Genomic DNA, 20,910 nt, shown 5'->3' on the forward strand with positions numbered 1-20,910 from the left:
AGAGTAGCAGCAGCGTAAAAGAGGGGTTGGGGGGGACACAATGCAAATAGTCCGGGTAGCCATTTGATTACCTGTTCAGGAGTCTTATGGCTTGGGGGTAAAAGCTGTTTAGAAGCCTTTTGGTCCTAGACTTGGCGCTCCAGTACCACCTGCCATGCGGTAGTAGAGAGAACAGACTATGACTGGGGTGGGTGGGGTCTTTGACAATTTTTAGGGCCTTCCTCTGATACCGCTTGGTGTAGAGGTCCTGGATGCCAGGAAGCTTGGCCCCAGTGATGTACTGGGCCGTACGCACTACCCTCTGTAGTGCCTTGCGGTCAGAGGCCGAGCAGTTGCCATACCAGGCAGTGATGCAACCAGTCAGGATGCTCTCGATGTTGCAGCTGTAGAACCTTTTGACGATCTGAGGACCCATGCCAAATCTTTTTAGTTTCCTGAGGGGGAATAGGCTTTGTCATGCCCTCCTCACGACTGTCTTGGTGTGTTTGGACCATTCTAGTTTGTTGGTGATGTGGACACCAAGGAACTTGAACTCTCAACCTGCTCCACTACAGCCCCGTCGATGAGAATGGGGGCGTGCTCGGTCCTCCTTTTCCTGTAGTCCACAATCATCTCCTTAGTCTTAGTTAGGTTGAGTGATAGGTTGTTATTCTGGCACCACCCGGCCAGGTCTCTGATCTCCTCCCTATCGACTGTCTCGTCGTTGTCGGTGATCAGGCCTACCACTGTTGTGTCGTCTGAAAACTTAATGATGGTGTTGGAGTCGTGCCTGGCCACATAGTTGTGGGTGAACAGGGAGTACAGGAGGGGACTGAGCACGTCCCCCTGAGGGGCTCCAGTGTTGAGGATCAGCGTGGCAGATGTGTTGCTACCTACTCTCACCACCTGGGGGCGGCCCATCAGGAAGTCCAGGATCCAGTTGCAGAGGGAGGTGTTTAGTCCCAGGATCCTTAGTTTAGTGATGAGCTTTGAGGGTACTATGGTGTTGAGTGCTGTAGTCAATGAATAGCATTCTCACGTAGGTGTCCCTTTTGTCCAGGTGGGAAAGGGCAGTGTGGAGTGCAATAGAGATTGCATCATCTGTGGATCTGTTTTGGCAGTATGCAAATTGTAGGTCTAGGGTTTCTGGGATAATGGTGTTGATGTGAGCCATTACCAGCCTTTCAAAGCACTTCATTGCTATGGACATGAGTCCTACGAGTCTGTAATCATTTAGGCAGGTTGCCTTAGTGTTCTTGGGCACAGGGACTATGGTGGTCTGCTTAAAACATGTTGGTATTACAGACTCAATCAGGGACAAGTTGAAAATGTCAGTGAAGACACCTGCCAGTTGGTCAGCACACATCCTGCTAATCCGTCTGGCCCCGCAGCCTTGTGAATGTTGACCTGTTTAAAGATCTTACTCACGTTGGCTACGGAAAGCGTGATCACACAGTCGCCCGGAACAGCTGATGCTCTCATGTATGCCTCAGTGTTGAGCGAGCATAGAAGTGATTTAGCTCGTCTGGTAGGCTCGTGTCACTGGGCAGTTCGCGGTTGTGCTTCCCTTTGTAGTCTGTAATAGTTTGCATGCCCTGCCACATCAAATCAAATGTATTTATATAGCCCTTCTTACATCAGCCTATATCTCAAAGTGCTGTACAGAAACCCAGCCTAAAACCCCAAACAGCAAGCAATACAGGTGTAGAAGCACGGTGGCTAGGAAAAACTCCCTAGAAAGGCCAAAACCTAGGAAGAAACCTAGAGAGGAACCAGGCTATGAGGGGTGGCCAGTCCTCTTCTGGCTGTGCCGGGTGGAGATTATAACCATGGCCAAGATGTTCAAATGTTCATAAATTACCAGCATGGTCAAATAATAATAATCACCGTAGTTGTCGAGGGTGCAGCAAGTCAGCACCTCAGGAGTAAATGTCAGTTGGCTTTTCATAGCCGATCATTAAGAGTATCTCTACCGCTCCTGCAGTCTCTAGAGAGTTGAAAACAGCAGGTCTGGGACAGGTAGTACGTCCGGTGAACAGGTCAAGGTTCCATAGCTGCAGGCAGAACAGTTGAAACTGGAGCAGCAGCACGGCCAGGTGGACTGGGGACAGCAAGGAGTCATCATGCCAGGTAGTCCTGAGGCATGGTCCTAGGGCTCAGGTCCTCCGAGAGAGAGAAAGAAAGAGAGAAAGAGAGAATAAGAGAGAGCATACTTAAATTCACACAGGACACCGGATAAGACAGGAGAAGTACTCCAGATATAACAAACTGACCCTAGCACCCCGACACATAAACTACTGCAGCATAAATACTGGAGGCTGAGACAGGAGGGGTCAGGAGACACTGTGGCCCCATCCGATGATACCCCCGGACAGGGCCAAACAGGAAGGATATAACCCCACCCACTTTGCCAAAGCACAGCCCCCACACCACTAGAGGGATATCTTCAACCACCAACTTACAATCCTGAGACAAGGCCGAGTATAGCCCACAAAGATCTCCGCCACGGCACAACCCAGACAGGAAGATCACGTCAGTGACTCAACCCACTCAAGTGACACACCCCTCCTAGGGACGGCATGAAAGAGCACCAGTAAGCCAGTGACTCAGCCCCTGTAATAGGGTTAGAGGCAGAGAATCCCAGTGGAGAGAGGGGAACCGGCCAGGCAGAGACAGCAAGGGCGGTTCGTTGCTCCAGAGCCTTTCCGTTCACCTTCACACTCCTGGGCCAGACTACACTCAATCATATGACCCACTGAAGAGATGAGTCTTCAGTAAAGACTTAAAAGTTGAGACCGAGTCTGCGTCTCTCACATGGGTAGGCAGACCATTCCATAAAAATTGAGCTCTATAGGAGAAAGCCCTGCCTCCAGCTGTTTGCTTAGAAATTCTAGGGACAATTAGGAGGCCTGCGTCTTGTGACCGTAGCGTACGTGTAGGTATGTACGGCAGGACCAAATCGGAAAGATAGGTAGGAGCAAGCCCATGTAATGCTTTGTAGGTTAGCAGTAAAACCTTGAAATCAGCCCTTGCCTTAACAGGAAGCCAGTGTAGGGAGGCTAGCACTGGAGTAATATGATCAGGGTCCAGAGAGAGAGATCAGGGCCCAGAGTAACGCCGAGGTCCTTCACAGTTTTATTTGAGACGACTGTACAACCATCAAGATTAATTGTCAGATTCAACAGAAGATCTCTTTGTTTCTTGGGACCTAGAACAAGCATCTCTGTTTTGTCCGAGTTTAAAAGTAGAAAGTTTGCAGCCATCCACTTCCTTATGTCTGAAACACAGGCTTCTAGCGAGGGCAATTTTGGGGCTTCACCATGTTTCATTGAAATGTACAGCTGTGTGTCATCCGCATAGCAGTGAAAGTTAACATTATGTTTTCGAATGACATCCCCAAGAGGTAAAATATATAGTGAAAACAATATTGGTCCCAAAACGGAACCTTGAGGAACACCGAAATGTACAGTTGATTTGTCAGAGGACAAACCATTCACAGAGACAAACTGATATCTTTCCGACAGATAAGATCTAAACCAGGCCAGAACTTGTCCATGTAGACCAATTTGGGTTTCCAATCTCTCCAAAAGAATGTGGTGATCGATGGTATCAAAGGCAGCACTAAGGTCTAGGAGCACGAGGACAGATGCAGAGCCTTGGTCTGATGCCATTAAAAGGTCATTTACCACCTTCACAAGTGCAGTCTCAGTGCTATGATGGGGTCTAAAACGAGAGTGAAGCATTTCGTATACATTGTTTGTCTTCAGGAAGGCAGTGAGTTGCTGCGCAACAGCTTTTTCAAAAAAAATTGAGAGGAATGGAAGATTCGATATAGGCCGGTAGTTTTTATATTTTCTGGGTCAAGGTTTGGCTTTTTCAAGAGAGGCTTTATTACTGCCACTTTTAGTGAGTTTGGTACACATCCGGTGGATAGAGAGCCGTTTATTATGTTCAACATAGGAGGGCCGAGCACAGGAAGCAGCTCTTTCAGTAGTTTAGTTGGAATAGGGTCCAGTATGCAGCTTGAAGGTTTAGAGGCCATGATTATTTTCATCATTGTGTCAAGAGATGTAGTACTAAAACACTTAAGTGTCTCTCTTGATCCTAGGTCCTGGCAGAGTTGTGCACACTCAGGACAGCTGAGCTTTGGAGGAATACGCAGATTTAAAGAGGAGTCCGTAATTTGCTTTCTAATGATCATGATCTTTTCCTCAAAGAAGTTCATGAATTTATTATTGCTGAAGTGAAAGCCATCGTCACTTGGGGAATGCTGCTTTTTAGTTAGCTTTGCGACAGTATCAAAAAGAAATTTCGGATTGTTCTTATTTTCCTCAATCAAGTTGGAAAATAGGATGATCGAGCAGCAGTGAGGGCTCTTCGATACTGCACGGTACTGTCTTTCCAAGCTAGTCGGAAGACTTCCAGTTTGGTGTGGCGCCTTTTCCGTTCCAATTTTCTGGAAGCTTGCTTCAGAGCTCGGGTATTTTCTGTATACCAGGGAGCTAGTTTCTTATGACAAATGTTTTTCGTTTTTAGGGGTGCAACTGCATCTAGGGTATTGCGCAAGGTTAAATTGAGTTCCTCAGTTAGGTGGTTAAATGATTTCTGTCCTCTGACGTCCTTGGGTAGGCAGAGGGAGTCTGGAAGGGCATCAAGGAATCTTTGTGTTGTCTGAGAATTAATTGCACGACTTTTGATGCTCCTTGGTTGGGGTCTGAGCAGATTATTTGTTACGATTGCAAACGTAATAAAATGGTGGTCCGATAGTCCAGGATTATGAGGAAAAACATTAAGATCTACAACATTTATTCCATGGGACAAAACTAGGTCCAGAGTATGACTGTGACAGTGAGTAGGTCCAGAGACATGTTGGACAAAACCCACTGAGTCGATGATGGCTCCGAAGCCTTTTGGAGTGGGTCTGTGGACTTTTTCTTGTGAATATTAAAATCACCAAAAATTTGAATATTATCTGCTATGACTACAAGGTCCGATAGGAATTCAGGGAACTCAGTGAGGAATGCTGTATATGGCCCAGGAGGCCTGTAAACAGTAGCTATAAAAAGTGATTGAGTAGGCTGCATAGATTTCATGACTAGAAACTAGTGTCACCAGGAGGTGAGGCCTCATTTTACACAGTAAATTCATCAGGCTTAAGCCATGTTTCAGTCAGGCCAATCACATCAAGATTATGATCAGTGATTAGTTCATTGACTATAACTGCCTTTGAAGTGAGGGATCTAACATTAAGTAGCCCTATTTTGAGATGTGAGGTATCATGATCTCTTTCAATAATGGCAGGAATGGAGGAGGTCTTTATCCTAGTGAGATTGCTAAGGCGCCATGTTTAGTTTTGCCCAACCTAGGTCGAGGCACAGACATGGTCTCAATGGGGATAGCTGAGCTGACTACACTGACTGCTAGTGGCAGACTCCACTAAGCTGGCAGGCTGGCTAACAGCCTGCTGCCTGGCCTGCACCCTATTTCATTGTGGAGCGTCGGAGCCGGTGTAGTACGATTCAATCTTAGCCCTGTATTAGTGCTTTGCCTGTTTGATGGTTCGTCTGAGGGCATAGCAGGATTTCTTATAAGCTTCTGGGTTAGAGTCCTGCACCTTGAAAGAGGCAGCTCTACCCTTTAGCTCAGGGCGAATTTTGCCTGTAATCCATGGCTTCTGGTTGGGGTATGTACGTACAGTCACTGTGGGGACGACGTCCTCGATGCAATCGGAAGAATATCCTGCTAGCTGAATATCCATGTCATCATTCAGCCACGATTCCGTGAAACATAAGATGTTACAGTTTTTGATGTCCCGTTGGTAGGGTATTCGTGATCGTACCTCGTCTAATTTATTGTCCAATGATTGTACGTTGACGAGGTATATTGACGGTAACGGCAGCTTTCACACTCGCCTTCTGTGGATCCTTACGAGGCACCCCGCCCTGTGTCCTCTGTACCTGCGTCTCTTTCTCTTGCGCATAACGGGTATGTATATACTGTTAGCAGTATATCCTGTGCATCCTGCTTGTTGAAGAAAAATATTTGTCTAATCCGAGGTGAGTGATCGCTGTCCTGATATCCAGAAGCTCTTTTTTGCCGTAAGATACGGTGGCAGAAACATTATGTACAAAATAAGTTACAAATCATGTGGGAAAAAACACATAATAGCACAATTGGTTGGGTGCTCGTAAAACTGCTGTAATTTCTTCTGCCGCCATTTTACTAAATGCACCTCTTCTGTGTCAGTCAGCCTAATGGAATCATGTCTCCCTGTCTGTCATGTCTTCCCTATATGCACCTCTTCTGTGTCAGTCAGCCTAATGGAATTGAATCATCATTTATTGTCATGAAATTGTATTCGAGTGACAAATTTAATTATTCCTTTTTCCCATCTCTTTCCCTCTTTCTAGGCAGTCTCCTGCCCTGGATGAACTGGTATCTCTGTACGTGGGGCGGACGCACACCCTGTGGAGGGAGGGAGGGGTCCTGCTGTGGCTGGAGGAGTGTGTGAGGGAGGTGTTACGACGAGTCGACACTAAAGACCCTCTGGTGGAGGACTGCCAAAACAAGTAAGAGCCCCTTGGACTCTAGACCACTGGCATTATTACCTTTCCAACCGCCCAAACTGTTCCTCTTTACCCCATTCACCTCTATCCTGAGTATTTCTGTTTAATAAGTAATATTCATTGATTGATTGGAGCAATGTTCAGTGTGGATTCCAAGCTTGCTGCCTTAAAACGAAATACAAAAATAGATTACATTAGATTGTTTTTCTATCATTGTTCTACTCCACATTTCCAATGTGAAAGAAAAATTATAGAACATTTTCCAAATTAATAAAATATAATTAAGATGTCTGGATTGCGTATGTCTTCACACCCCAGGGTTATTACTTGGTGGAAGCACATTTGGCAGCCATTACAGCTGTAAAACATTTGGAATAAGAATCTACCAACTTTGCACAAATGTTAGGGCAACATATATACATTTTTTAATTATTATTTTTTATTTCTCAAGCTCAGTAAATTTGATTGGAAGTCATTGATGGACAGCAATATTCAAACCTTGTCTCTGATTTTCAAGCAGATTTAAATTAGGACTGAGACTGGGCCATTCAGGAACACTCAACACCTCTTGGCATTACAATTACGGCATTACAATTTGTTTAATTGTCCTGCTGAAATATAAAACTATACCAGGGTTATGTGTTCAGAAGACTGAGACAGGGTTTCCTCTAACTTTTTATCTGGGCTTTGCTCCTTTCATATTTATTATGATCCTGACAAACTCCCGAGTTCCTGCAGGTGACAAGCATAACCATAACATGATGCTGCAAGCATATAACTTGAAAATACAGAGGATAAACTACATTGCATTCACTCCACATATCTGTCATGTATGGCAATGTGAAAAGAATGAAGCCGGTGTTAAACAGTCCACTTCATTCATTCTGTTTGCAACAAGGCCGTTAAGTAATACTGCATGACAACACGGCAAAGAAATGTGCTTTTTTGCCTAAATAAAAAATGACAGGCTTGAGTCCAATACAATACAACACAACACAGAGTGAAACCCACTGTATTTTCAAGTATTGTGGTGGCAGCATCATAGCCTATGTGTCTCTTTTTTATTTTATTTTATTATTATTATTATATCGTTTTTGTACTGTTACGATGTTTTTGTGATCCCGGCCGGCCAAACCCTCCCCTAACCTGGACGACGCTGGCCCAATTGTGCGCCGTCTCATGGGTCTCCCGGTTACGGCTGGCTGTGACACAGCCTAGAATCTAACCCGGGGCTGTAGTGACGCCTCAAGCACTGCAATGCAGTGCCTTAGACCGCTGCACCATTCGGGAGGCCCCGGCCTATGTGTCTCTGACTTTGGTTTCCCCTCCTGTCTCCTCCACCTCCCTAGGAGGAAGCAGAGGTACCAGAGTGCCCCCCTAAACATCCATCGCCACGTCATCCTGTCTGAAATCAAAGAGGCCACCTCCACTCTACCGCTGGTGAGAGCCTCAGGCAACAGCCACTCTACTATACCCTGGCCACCAGTTCTGTTTCTGATTTAGCCCAGTCATTCATTGTCATGTTGTTTGTTAAATCAGAAACGGATTTGGCAACCAGCTTTACTCTATTATTATGTCTGTGTCTCAAAAAGCACCCTTTCCCCTTATATTGCATGACTTTTGACCAGCCATAACCCTGGTCAATAGTAGCACACAGTATATAGGGGAATAGAGTGACTTATCTAATCATAGTATAATTTCCTTACTGCTTTATCACATGATCATGAATGGTTGTATTCATTCATTCTGTACAATGTATATCCTGTATGTTTATAACATGAAATGTCCCACAGAGTAAATGTGGTTTGCATGAGAGTAGCGTACACATACACAACCGCTACAGTACAGAGCATGCCAAATTATGCTAAGAATGTAGTCCTCTAGTTGAAAGAGGGAATTAACCACTGGCATACGGCTTCCTTATTGGTTGCATGAAGAACGCAATCAAATATAATGATTGGACATCCTCATCGAGAGGTCCTCATAACACAAACAAGATCAACGTTGATGTTTTGGATGCCTGACAATTACATCAGTAACAGTGTTAGTGAGGATAGGCCGTCAATATGTTTACTGTAATGGTGAATTGTGTGTGTTCTCTCCCAGGAGGTGACCACTCAGTCGGTGATGGGGTTCGATCCTCTCCCCCCGCTGGACTCAGTGGCCTCATACACCCGGCCTGAGAGGTAACCCTCCAAACATGTCCTAACTTGTGTCATTATACATATCTTGTGCAAGGTAAGGTATGTACCAGTGTAGGTTTTTATATAGTACACACAATACAGTTGAAGTCGGAAGTTTACATACACTTAGATTGGAGTCATTAAAACTAGTTTTTCAAGCACTCCACAATTTTCTTGTTAACAAACTATAGTTTTGGAAAGTCGGTTAGGACATCTACTTTGTGCATGACATAAGTAATTTTTCCAACAATTGTTTACAGACAGATTATTTCACTTATAGTTCACTGTATCACAATTCCAGTGGGTCAGAAGTTTACATACACTAAGCTGACTGTGCCTTTAAACAGCTTGGAAAATTCCAGAAAATGATGTCATGGCTTTAGAAGCTTCTGATAGGCTAATTGACATAATATGAGTCAATTGGAGGTGTACCTGTGGATGTATTTCAAGGCCTACCTTCAAACTCAGTGCCTCTTTACTTGACATCATGGGAAAATCAAAAGAAATCAGCCAAGACCAGCAAAGGTCTCCTAGAGATGAACGTACTTTGGTGCGAAAAGTGCAAATCAAACCCAGAACAACAGCAAAGGACCTTGTGAAGATGGTGGAGGAAACAGTTACAAAAGTATCTATATCCACAGTAAAACGAGTCTTATATCGACATAACCTGAAAGGCTGCTCAGCAAGAAAGAATCCACTGCTCCAAAACCGCCATAAAGAATCGAGACTACGGTTTGCAACTGCACATGGGGTCAAGATCGTACTTATTGGAGAAATGTCCTCTGGTCTGATGAAACAAAAAATAGAACTGTTTGGCCATAATAACCATCGTTATGTTTTGAGGAAAAAGGGGGATGCTTGCAAGCTGAAGAACACCATCCTAACCGTGAAGCACGGGGGTGGCAGCATCATGTTGTGGGGGTGCTTTGCTGCAGGAGGGACTGGTGCACTTCACAAAATAGATGTCATCATGAGGCAGGAAAATTATGTGGATATATTGAAGCAACATCTCAAGACATCAATCAGGAAGTTAATGCTTGGTCACAAATGGGTCTTCCAAATGGACAATGACCCCAAGCATACTTCCAAAGTTGTGGCAAAGGGCTTAAGGACAACAAAGTCAAGGTATTGGAGTGACCATCACAAAGCCCTGACCTCAATTCTATAAAAAATCTGTGGGCAGAAATTAAAAAGCGTGTGCGAGCAAGGAGGCCTACAAACCTGACTCAGTTACACCAGCTCTGTCAGGAGGAATGGGCCAAAATTCACCCAACTTATTGTGGGAAGCTTGTGGAAGGCTACCTGAAATGTTTCACCCAAGTTAAACAATTTAAAGGCAATGCTCCCAAATACTAATTGAGTGTATGTAAACTTCTGACCCACTGGGAATGTGATGAAAGAAATAAAAGCTGAAATAAATCATTCTCTCTACTATTATTCTGACATTTCACATTCTTAAAATAAAGTGGTGATCCTAACTGACCTAAAACAGGGAATTTTTACTAGGATTAAATGTCAGGAATTGTGAAAAACTGAGTTTAAATGTATTTGGCTATGGTGTATGTAAACTTCCAACTTCAACTGTATATACAAACAGTACATTCGGAAAGTATTCAGACCCCTTTACTTTTTCCACATTTTGTTACGCTAGTCTTATTCTAAAATTGATTAAATCAATTTTTCCCTCATCAATCTACACACAATACCTCATGACAAAGCAAAAACAGTTTTTTGACATTTTTGCAAATGTATTCAAAATATTAAACTAAAATAATCCATTTACATAGGTATTCAGAACCTTTACTCAGTACTTTGTTGAAGCACCTTTGGCAGCGATTACAGCCTTGAGTCTTCTTGGGTATGACGATACAAGCTTGGCACACCTGTATTTGGGGAGTTTCTCCCATTCTTCTCTGCTCCTCTCAAGCTCTGTCAGGTTGGATGGGGAGCGTTGCTCCAAAGCTATTTTCAGGTTTCTCCAGAGATGTTCGATCGGGTTCAAGTCCAGGCTCTGGCTGGACCACTCATGGACATTCATAAACTTGCCCCGAAGCCACTCCAGTGTTGTCTTGTCATTGTCCTGTTGGAAGGTGAACCTTCGCCCCCAGTCTGAGGTCCTGAGTGCTCTGGAGCAGGTTTTCATTGAGGAGCTCTCTGTACTTTGCTCCGTTCATCTTTCCCTCGATCCTGACTAGTCTCCCAGTCCCTGCCGCTGAAAAACATCCCCACAGCATGATGCTGCCACCACCATGCTTCGCCGTAGGGATGGTGCCAGGTTTCCTCCAGACATGACACTTGGCATTCAGGCCAGAGAGTTCAATCTTGGTTTCATCAGACCAGAGAATCTAGTTTCTCATGGTCTGAGAGTCTTTAGGTGCCTTTTGGCAAACTCCAAGCGGGCTGTCATGTGCCTTTACTGAGGAGTGGCTTCTGTCTGGCCACTACCATAAAGGCCTGATTGGTGGAGTGCTGCAGAGATGGTTGTCCTTCTGGAAGGTTATTCTGTCTCCACAGAGGAATTCTGGAGCTCTGTCAGAGTGACCATCGGGTTCTTGGTCACCTCCCTAACCAAGGCCCTTCTCCTCCGATTGCTCAGTTTGGCCGGTCGGCTAGCTCTAGGAAGAGTCTTGGTGGTTCCAAACTTCTTCCATTTAAGAATGATGCAGGCCACTGTGTTCTTGGGGACCTTCAATGCTGCAGAAATGTTGTGGTACCTTTCCCCAGATCTGTGCCTCGACACAATCCTGTCAGGGTTGTCCTCTCTAGGTTGCTCCTGAAACTGGATGTTGGCCAGCATGTCCCTGATGGCCACCATCAGACGATTTACTTCCTGGTTCAGCTCCCGACCCGCCTGAGCTACTTCCAGGTCGTCCTGCGGCATCGGCTCACCCTGCAGAGACAGTGACTAGAGAGTGAGCAGTAATTATAATCATCACTGAACATGACAATACGGAAGTGTGTGTGTGTGTATACAGTACCTTCGGAAAGTATTCAGATCCCTAGTCTTTTTCCGCATTTTGTTACGTTACAGCCTTATTCTAAAATGGAATAAATAGTTTTCCCCCTTATCAATCTACACACAATACCTCATAATGACAAAGCACTTTTTTTTTTTTTTTTTTGTGTGTAAAAAAAGAATGAGAATGATGGAGGTCCATGTGTTCTTGGGGACCTTCAATGCTGCAGAAAATGTTTTGTACCCTTCCCCAGATCTGTGCCTCGACACAATCCTGTCTCGGAGCTCTATGGACAATTCCTTTGACATTACGGCTTGGTTTTGCACTGACGTACACTGTCAACAGTGGGATGTTACATAGACTGGTGTGTGCCTTTCCAAATCATGTCCAATCAATTGAATTTACCACAGGTGGACTCCAATCAAGTTGTTGAAACATCTCAAGGATGATCAATGGAAACAGGATGCACCTGATCTCAATTTCGAGTCTCATAGCAAAGAGTCTGAATACTTGTGTAAAGAAGGTTTACATGTTTATGTCTAAACCTGTTTTTGGTTTGTCATTATGGGGTATAGTATGTCAATTGATGAGGAAAACAATGAATTTAATCAATTTGTGGAAAAAGTCAAGGGGTCTGAATACTTTCTGAATGCACTTTAGCTAGTTATAGAATGTGGCTCCTTCAGATCGCTAGGTTCTTCTCTATGTCTACTTGGATCAGCAATCCTGTTGGTGCCTCTGGACTGAAAACCAAGAGTCAGGACAGTATCTGCTTGTGTTTTCCTAAGCAGAACCAATAAAGCTGGGTTTGTTTCAGTCTACCTAAGACTGACTGGCCCACTGGTCACTGACTCCATTGAGGATCTCTAATGAAGGTATATTAGGGGATGGTGGTGATCCATTTATAATGTTCAGGAGTGTGGACATTGGAAGGCACACGGTTATGTAGACCGGGGGAGGTGAGTTAACCCTCTCTCTGTCTTTGCCAATGGTGGCAAACGCCATTGATGTAAGTTTGGCATAAAGAGTAGCCTTGATTTCACATGGCTTGCATCTCTCCTCTCGATGGTCTATCCCTGACACACCCTTCCTTCTCTGCCTCCCTTCTTTCTCTCCCTCCCACCTATCCCTCTCTTCAATCTCTCTCTTCTCCCCTCTCGTTGTTATCAGTTTCTCTGAAATAGCATGTGGTTACAGGAGTGTTGTTGGCTCCTGAGTGAGGCATCTTTCCTCCCGTCTTGTGATAGCTGTTAACCCGCAGGGTCAGTGGTGGATGGTAGGGAGGCATCAAACCATCAGAGAGGTGAATACGGTGATAACTAAAAACATGACAAATTGACCCCTAGTCAAGAGAAAGTGTAGTATTTGTTTTAAGTGGGGAAGACCTAAAGTTCTGAGGTCTGTTGTGTGGAGCACACTGTACATACTGTACCCTGTCCTGATGATCTCTGGTGAGAACTACTTAGAATGGCAGCACACCCATGTCTGAGGACAGCCCTACTATTTCTTCCTGATGGTTGCTTTTTCCATACAAGCTTTACAAACATGGTCATGGAGAAGTGTTTTGATTGATAAAGAACTGGGGGTGTGTAAGTGGTTGAAGTAATGATTTTCATTAATGGGTGGGGGGTTAATGGTTACAATTTAGCACTGATCTGTAACCGCAACATAAAAGCAGAGCATTCTTTGGGTTCAGAAAAACTATTGGACCTACTTATGATGATCTACAGTGAGGTCCAAAAGTACTTGGAAAGTGACACATTTTTGGAATGGTTAATAATACATTATAATTTATTTCTGTTGGGCACACATAATCTGAAACATAACCAAAACTAACTGCAAATGCATCCAACAATTTTGTAGTATTACAAGCTTGTTGAAGTCGTTGCATGTTATGAATATGGGGCCAAATATTACATTTTTGACTACTTTAATACACATATAAGTACATTTGTCCAATACTTTTGGTTCTCTGACTATGTACACATTCCAAAGTGCAGGAGTACAGAGCAAAAACAACAAAACATGGACCTCACTGTATATGATGGTTGATATAATTTATGGTCATGGGAGAATCCTTATCAGCAGAAGAGTGTGAGAAATGTATTGCATGCTTGTGTTATCTTGTTAGCTTTCTCACTTGTCTTTGTGTTTGCAGGCAGAGTTTGGGAGCCTCCAATGAGAGCACCCTGTCACTGTTCTTCCGCTCTCTGCTGCCAAACTTCAACCTGCAGGTAAGTGAGTGAGCTAGGCCGAGGGTGAGCTACAGTAGACCAGGGGTATGCAACCATGGTCCTCAGGAGCTGTAGTGTCAGGCAGATGGCTTGGGTTCTTTCATTCAAGTCCGTGCCTGATTATTTAGATCTGGAAAACTCTGATTCCAATCAGTGACATTAATGGATATGGATTTGACAAAGAAGTAGCAGAGGAAGAAGAGGACATCAGCAGACACTGTGGTCCCTGAGGTCAGAGCTGCATGCCCCCAAGCGTGGCAAATCTAAGAAAAGGTCCCCTGCTTCATAGAACATCATGACTGCTTGTTCTTTGACCCCAATATCCCATCTTCCGTTAATGACCTCATAAACCCACTAATGTGTGCCTGTGTGTGTGTGTGTGTCTGTGTTTTTTAACATAGGGCAGGGACCTTGAATAAGATGGGATGGGAAACACAGCCTTATAATGATAATATAGCTAGCATCTCCACCGTGCCTTTCCCAATGGGAGACCAATAGGGAACATCCGCTGTTGAGGCGTATGACCTCCCACACACGGAAGAGTGTAAAAAGAGATTAGAAAGATCACAGGATCCTTCAATTGGCACGTTGCTGCAGCAGACAATGAAAACATTCATAAAGTGTCCCGAGAGTCAGAGAACCTGGTCTGTCTCTTCCTCAGAGCTCCCAGATTCCTCACGTACACTAGCCCAGTTTGTTGCAAGGCCACGGTCAGCGGGATGAGACATCATCATAATCATCTCTAAACTTTTTGGTTTACATTTGTGGGAGTGCTGAGCTAATGGAGACATCCTGGGCTACTGTTGGGCTGAGCTAATGGAGACATCCTGGGCTACTGTTGGGCTGAGCTAATGGAGACATCCTGGGCTACTGTTGGGCTGAGCTAATGGAGACATCCTGGGCTACTGTTGGGCTGAGCTAATGGAGACATCCTGGGCTACTGTTGGGCTGAGCTAATGGAGACATCCTGGGCTACTGTTGGGCTGAGCTAATGGAGACATCCTGGGCTACTGTTGGGCTGAGCTAATGGAGACATCCTGGGCTACTGTTGGGCTGAGCTAATGGAGACATCCTGGGCTACTGTTGGGCTGAGCTAATGGAGACATCCTGGGCTACTGTTGGGCTGAGCTAATGGAGACATCCTGGGCTACTGTTGGGCTGAGCTAATGGAGACATCCTGGGCTACTGTTGGCACAAAGGGTTCTGACAGGATGGAAGGGAACATTGATTAGCTGGAGTTTGGGTAGATATTCCCTAACACTCTGGAGGTTTCTGAATGGATTAACCATACGACTCATTTCATGCCTATTTGTGCTGTGGCCAAGCCTGAGAAAGTGCTTCTGAGTAGCTTCCTACTCCACTAGATCTACTGCAGCTTAACCACATTAAGTCTACAGTAGCGTAACTTTGCCACAGAAAAACGGGTTCCTCTGTTGGAACTAACCAATATGGCCCATGAAGAACATGCTCTTGTCTTGAAATGGTGTTTGCTGGCGCGTTTTGGACAGGTCCGAGCAATGTTGACCCGTTGATGATGTTATGTAGTGTCTGACTCTGACCTCTATCTGATTTCCACTAATACAATCTGATCACGATCTACAACCAACACTTTGTGACGAGACATCGGAGGCCGAACAAAGTTTGGCTCTATCATTTGATACAGCACATATCGTGGAGACAGGATGATGAGGCAAACTTGGCTTTTGGTACAAGAACTCTTGATTGACTGTGTTTTGTATGGTCTAACTTGATTTGAAACAGTTTACTGCTATGGATTGGCTAACATCGCCTCTCTTTGATGCACTGTTTTTAATGGTGCGTTACTTGAGTCCTGTTGAAGCAGAACAGACAACTGTTGTATTTCAAGAGAGAGTCTTGATTCCTCTCTGACTCAGTGTTGTCCATGGCAACCAACGAGGAGGGCATGTACTGTCCGCCCCATTTCCCCCTGCTTCTCAGGCAGAGTGGAGAGGAGGTAAAGAGTGGGCAGTGTGACACAGGGTGAAACACAAGAGACAGATGGTGACAAACACCCCTGGAGAGGAGAGGATAAGCACTCAGCAGCCTGGCACCAGCAACCAGAGGATAGCCTATATTTACACACCACATTGTCTCTCGTCACGTTGACCTACTTCAGAACATTAAGTTGTCTATATAAAAAAGATCCACATGATCAACACATCAATGGACAGTATACATGTGTGGGAGTGATTTTTACATTTGATGAGGTGTCTCACACTGACTGGCAGTGTGTTGCCATGTAACCTTGTGCAGTGGGATGCAACGTGAAATGAAGGAAGCAAACATCGTGTCCCATTTTACTCACTCCAATGCCCATGCTAGTTCGGAGTGTAGCTATCCATGCTAGTGATCAGAGGACATGTGGCTAATTGTAAAGATAATCACTAATGTGGACCACCAACCTGGGAGCTCCAGTGTCCTCAGGTCCTCCTGTGCCACAACTGGCCATGCAAGTTCCAGAAACACCCACTGACCAACAGAAACACACATGCCCAGCGTTTTAACCAATGCCCAGCGTTTTAACCAATGCCCAGCGTTTTAACCAATGCCCAGCGTTTTAACCAATGCCCAGCGTTTTAACCAATGCCCAGCGTTTTAACCAATGCCCAGCGTTTTTATGCAGCGAGTTTTAAACCATCTTGAGACTTATCTGATTAGGAAGAGGAAGAGATGCAATTAGGATAAGAATGAGACAGTTTAGGAGGAAGAGAGTCTGCTTGCAGTTGTTTTATTGCACTAGAATAGCTACAGTGTTATCCAACAGGTCTGAAATCACAATTTAGGTGTGGAAAATGAAGTCAGCCCATGATCACAGAGGACCTGCGTGTTGGAAAGGAAATTCATCTAATAAATGGATGTTCTGTGTGAAAGTCCCGAAACACTTAGACACAAAACACTGACATACTGTATGTCACCTAGGCTCGTATAAAGGTCCTGTTTGTCTCTTAAAAATAATTTGTTTACACGTGATACCTTATTGCAACGTTTGAAACATTTTGAACCTGAGAGAGACAGGAGAGAATAATGTGGTGTTCTTTAGAAATGGCATTGTGCTTTTCCTGGTGAATTTAAGCAACACATACACATACAGTGTATTTGGGAAGTATTCAGACCCCTTGACTTTTTCCACATTTTGTTACATTACAGCCTTATTCTAAAATTGATTAAATACATTTTCTACACCCATAATAAAAAAAGAAATTGTTGTTCCAAATTTATTAAAAAAATAAGAACAAATACCTTATTTACATAAGTATTCAGACCCTTTGTTATGAGAATTGAAATTGAGCTCAGGTGCATCGTGTTTCCATTGATCATCCTTTTTTTAATTTTTTAATTTTTTCCCAAATTCGTGGTATCCAATTGGTAGTTACAGTCTTGTCTCATCGCTGCAACTCCCGTACGGACTCTGGAGAGGCGAAGGTCGAGAGCCGTGCGTCCTCCGAAACACAACCCAACCAAGCCACACTGCTTCTTGACACAATGCCCACTTAACACTGAACCCAGCCGCACCAATGTGTCGGAGGAAACAACATACACCTGGCGACCTGGTCAGTGTGCACTGCGCCCTGCCCGCCACAGGAGTTGCTAGTGCGCGAATAGACAAGGATATCCCTGCCCAGCCAAACCCTCCCCTAACCCGGGCGATGCTGGGCCAATTGTGCGCTGCCCCATGGGTCTCCCGGTCGCGGCTGGCTGCAACAGAGCCTGGACTCGAACTCAGAATATCTAGTGGCCTTAGACCACTGCGCCACTCGGGAGGCCCCTCCATTGATCATCCTTGAGATGTTTCAACAACTTGATTGAGTTTGAGTTTATTTTATTTTTACAGGGACAGTGCACATTAATCAACGTTTCAGTAAAAGTGCCGGTTTTAGCCAGCCGGCTAATTTTCAACCGCAGTCCCTGGGCAGGTTATTAAAAACAATTACAATATAGACAATAGCAGCATGGAACAAGACGTAGCATACAGACAGAGCAACATAGAACAAAAAGCAGCAAGACAAAATTCATAAAAGCAACAAAGTGTTTCCACACCTCACAAGTTACAGACAACAGACATGGAAAGCGGCAACACACAGCTAGGGACCATGTTCACCTGTGGAGTCCACCTGTGGTAAATTCAATTGATTGGACATGATTTGGAAAGGCACACACCTGTCTATATAAGGTTCCACAGTTGACAGTGCATGTCAGTGCAAAAACCAAGCTATGAGGTCAAAGGAATTGTCCGTAGAGCTCCGAGACAGGATTGTGTCGAGGCACAGATCTGGGGAAGGGTGCAAAACATTTTATGCAGCATTGAAGGTCCCCAAGAACACATGGGCCTCCATCATTCTCATTCTTTTTTGTACACAAAAAATATATAACTTTTTTTGCTTTGTCATTTTGAGGTATTGTGTGTAGATCGATGAGGGGGAAAACAATTTATTCCATTTTAGAATAAGGCTGTAACGTAACAAAATGCGGAAAAAGTCTAGGGATCTGAATACTTTCCGAAGGTACTGTATACACACACACACTTCCGTATTGTCATGTTCAGTGATGATTATAATTACTGCTCACTCTCTAGTCACTGTCTCTGCAGGGTGAGCCGATGCCGCAGGACGACCTGGAAGTAGCTCAGGCGGGTCGGGAGCTGAACCAGGAAGTAAATCGTCTGATGCTGGCCATGAGGGACATGCTGGCCAACATCCAGTTTCAGGAGCCACCTAGAGAGGACAACCCTGACAGAGACGAGGGGGAGTGGGACTGAGATGAGTAGGACACAGAGAGAGGTGGAGTGAGACTTGAGGGAGGGGTACATAGAGATGGGAATGGATAGAAGAAAATTAAAGGTTGATTAAGATGAATGGAGATGGAGTACAGCAGGGTGGTAGGAGGATGAAGAGTGAGTGAGGGAATAGATTCAGTGAGGGTAGCAATAACAGATGTACTGTAACCTTAAAGAAAGAAATGGCAGGTCATCTATATGACCCAAACATCAAACCAACTCTCCCTTTCTGATAGGCACAGTAGTATCACCTCTTCCTCCTGTCATAGTCAGTCAGTCCATCAGCCCTCTCTCCTTCCTCATGTTGTCCCATTCTCTTTCCTCAGAACAGTTGTTCTTACTGATCTAGAAGATCAGGAGGCTGCGTTCATCAAGACAAAAACTCTTTCAGTTGTTCTTTAAATCTTTTTTAAAGGAACATTGCTTATCAAAAACATGAATATTGTGTTTCATCAGAAGGATAATGATGCCCTACTGCTACAGTATATCTGAAGTGGAATCATTTATGATTGAATAAATCCCTATGGTGTTGTCTTAGCAACTCAACGTCGTACACGCATTGACAGTCTACTGCCATATGGGTTGATGAGAGTCAGGTTAAAGGTTAATGAGTGTCTGATAAAAGTCCGAATTATACAGTAATACACCTTATGAGTGGAACAAATGGACTTAACTTCTTATTCCATTTTTAATATTAGCCACAACTTTCATTTTTAACTTCGACTCCCAATTAACCCTGTTCATTATTGCTAAGACAACAGCATTTTAAATTCTATCTGATTTTGAGGATTACATTTAAACTGATCAGGATATTTTTCTGTTGTGATTCTCTTTGAAGAGGTATTTTTGACCTTACCTGAAATCAATTCTAGGCTGTTTCTTAACTAGGGCCCGAAGTTGGTCCCAATGAGGTCACGTTGGCAGGAAAAACTCCTGGCCCAAGTCATCTGTTAATATCAGGAAGGGATTGCATCCAACCCACTACTGTAAATACTCTGCTTAGAAATCATTTATCACACAAGCTAATGTAAAGACAATAAACTTGCTGTGCATATGGTTCAATATTGACTTGAGTAAAAATATATTCTATTTCATAATTAATCTCTTTCCAGGCCAATAGTAGGTTCATTCTGTGTCTTAGCCTCCCAAGCCGCCTGATCATGAGTGTTCGCTGCACGGTTAGTGGTAATCAGTCTGGAAATAACAAGGCTATCTGTGTCTACCATCCCAAAATATCTGTCCTTACACTTCTCTTGAAGTCTTTGATGCTGAGAAGATTGACTGCATATCAGATAACACCTACCAGTTAGTCAGTTGTTGCTAATGCATCTGCCATTACTCAATCTGAGGACACTGCCTCTCAGGTTCCCGTTACAATAGAGCAGTGTTACCCAAACTTGGTCCTCGGCACCCCAAGGGGTGCGCGTGGTTTTTGCCCTAACACTACACAGCTGATTCAAATGATCGAAGCTTGATGATTAGTTGATGATTTGAATCAGCTGTGTGGTGCTAGGGGAAAAAACTAAACGGACACTCCTTGGGGTCTCGAGGACCGAGTTTGGGAAGCCCTGCAATAGAGAGTCTTACGTATGTTCTATTGGTGCTTGTTCCAATATCAGTTTACTAGGGAAATTACTGAGTCTATCCCTCCCTAGTGTCCTTTTATGACCCTGCAATGACCAGAATATTTATTAGTCATATTTTGCCACCCTGCATTCATGAGCACTCTTTCTCTCTGTCTGGTGTCGTGGGTGTCAAAAGTTGTTTTGACAACATTGCTTTGATCTTCTTGTTGGTGACCTTAGCTAACCTGTTTCTAACGGAATATCTGTCCACCGAAGCTTTATGATATTCAGTATTAACTTCATTCATTGAAACGTGGTGTGTTGTATTCAGTAATTTCTCATGAATTCAAGATGCCATGTGTCCTCTTTAGCTGGCTACGCTCCCCATTTTGGGGAGAATATTCTATATTATTTTCAACCAAACGTTTTGTCTCCCAGTTGTGGAAAAAGTACTCAATTGTCATACATGAGTAAAAGTAAAGATACCTTAATAGAAAATGACTCAAGTAAAAGTGAAAGTCACAGAGTAAAATACTACTTGAGTAAAAGTCAAAGTATTTTGTTCTAAATAAACTTAAGTATCAAAAGTAAATGAAATTGCTAAAATGTACTCAAGTATCAAAAGTAAAAG

The 20,910-nt window shown here is 44.0% G+C and overlaps 1 protein-coding gene across 1 annotated transcript in view; it reads left to right on the forward strand.

Moving 5' to 3' along the window:
• Nucleotides 1–19,776, forward strand: part of LOC120047673 (transcription factor 25-like) — a 37,162-nt gene extending 17,386 nt beyond the window's left edge. Inside the window, exons 14-18 of the mRNA XM_038993228.1 lie at nt 6,390–6,548; nt 7,895–7,985; nt 8,652–8,731; nt 13,844–13,919; nt 18,529–19,776. Of these exons, the coding sequence (XP_038849156.1) occupies nt 6,390–6,548; nt 7,895–7,985; nt 8,652–8,731; nt 13,844–13,919; nt 18,529–18,696 (574 nt within the window). The 3' untranslated portion in view covers nt 18,697–19,776. The remainder of the gene's footprint in view (nt 1–6,389; nt 6,549–7,894; nt 7,986–8,651; nt 8,732–13,843; nt 13,920–18,528) is intronic.
• The last annotated feature ends 1,134 nt before the right edge of the window (nt 19,777–20,910 follow it).

Source organism: Salvelinus namaycush, chromosome 1, assembly GCF_016432855.1.
Source record: "Salvelinus namaycush isolate Seneca chromosome 1, SaNama_1.0, whole genome shotgun sequence".
In the NCBI taxonomy this organism is placed as follows: Eukaryota; Metazoa; Chordata; class Actinopteri; order Salmoniformes; family Salmonidae; genus Salvelinus; species Salvelinus namaycush.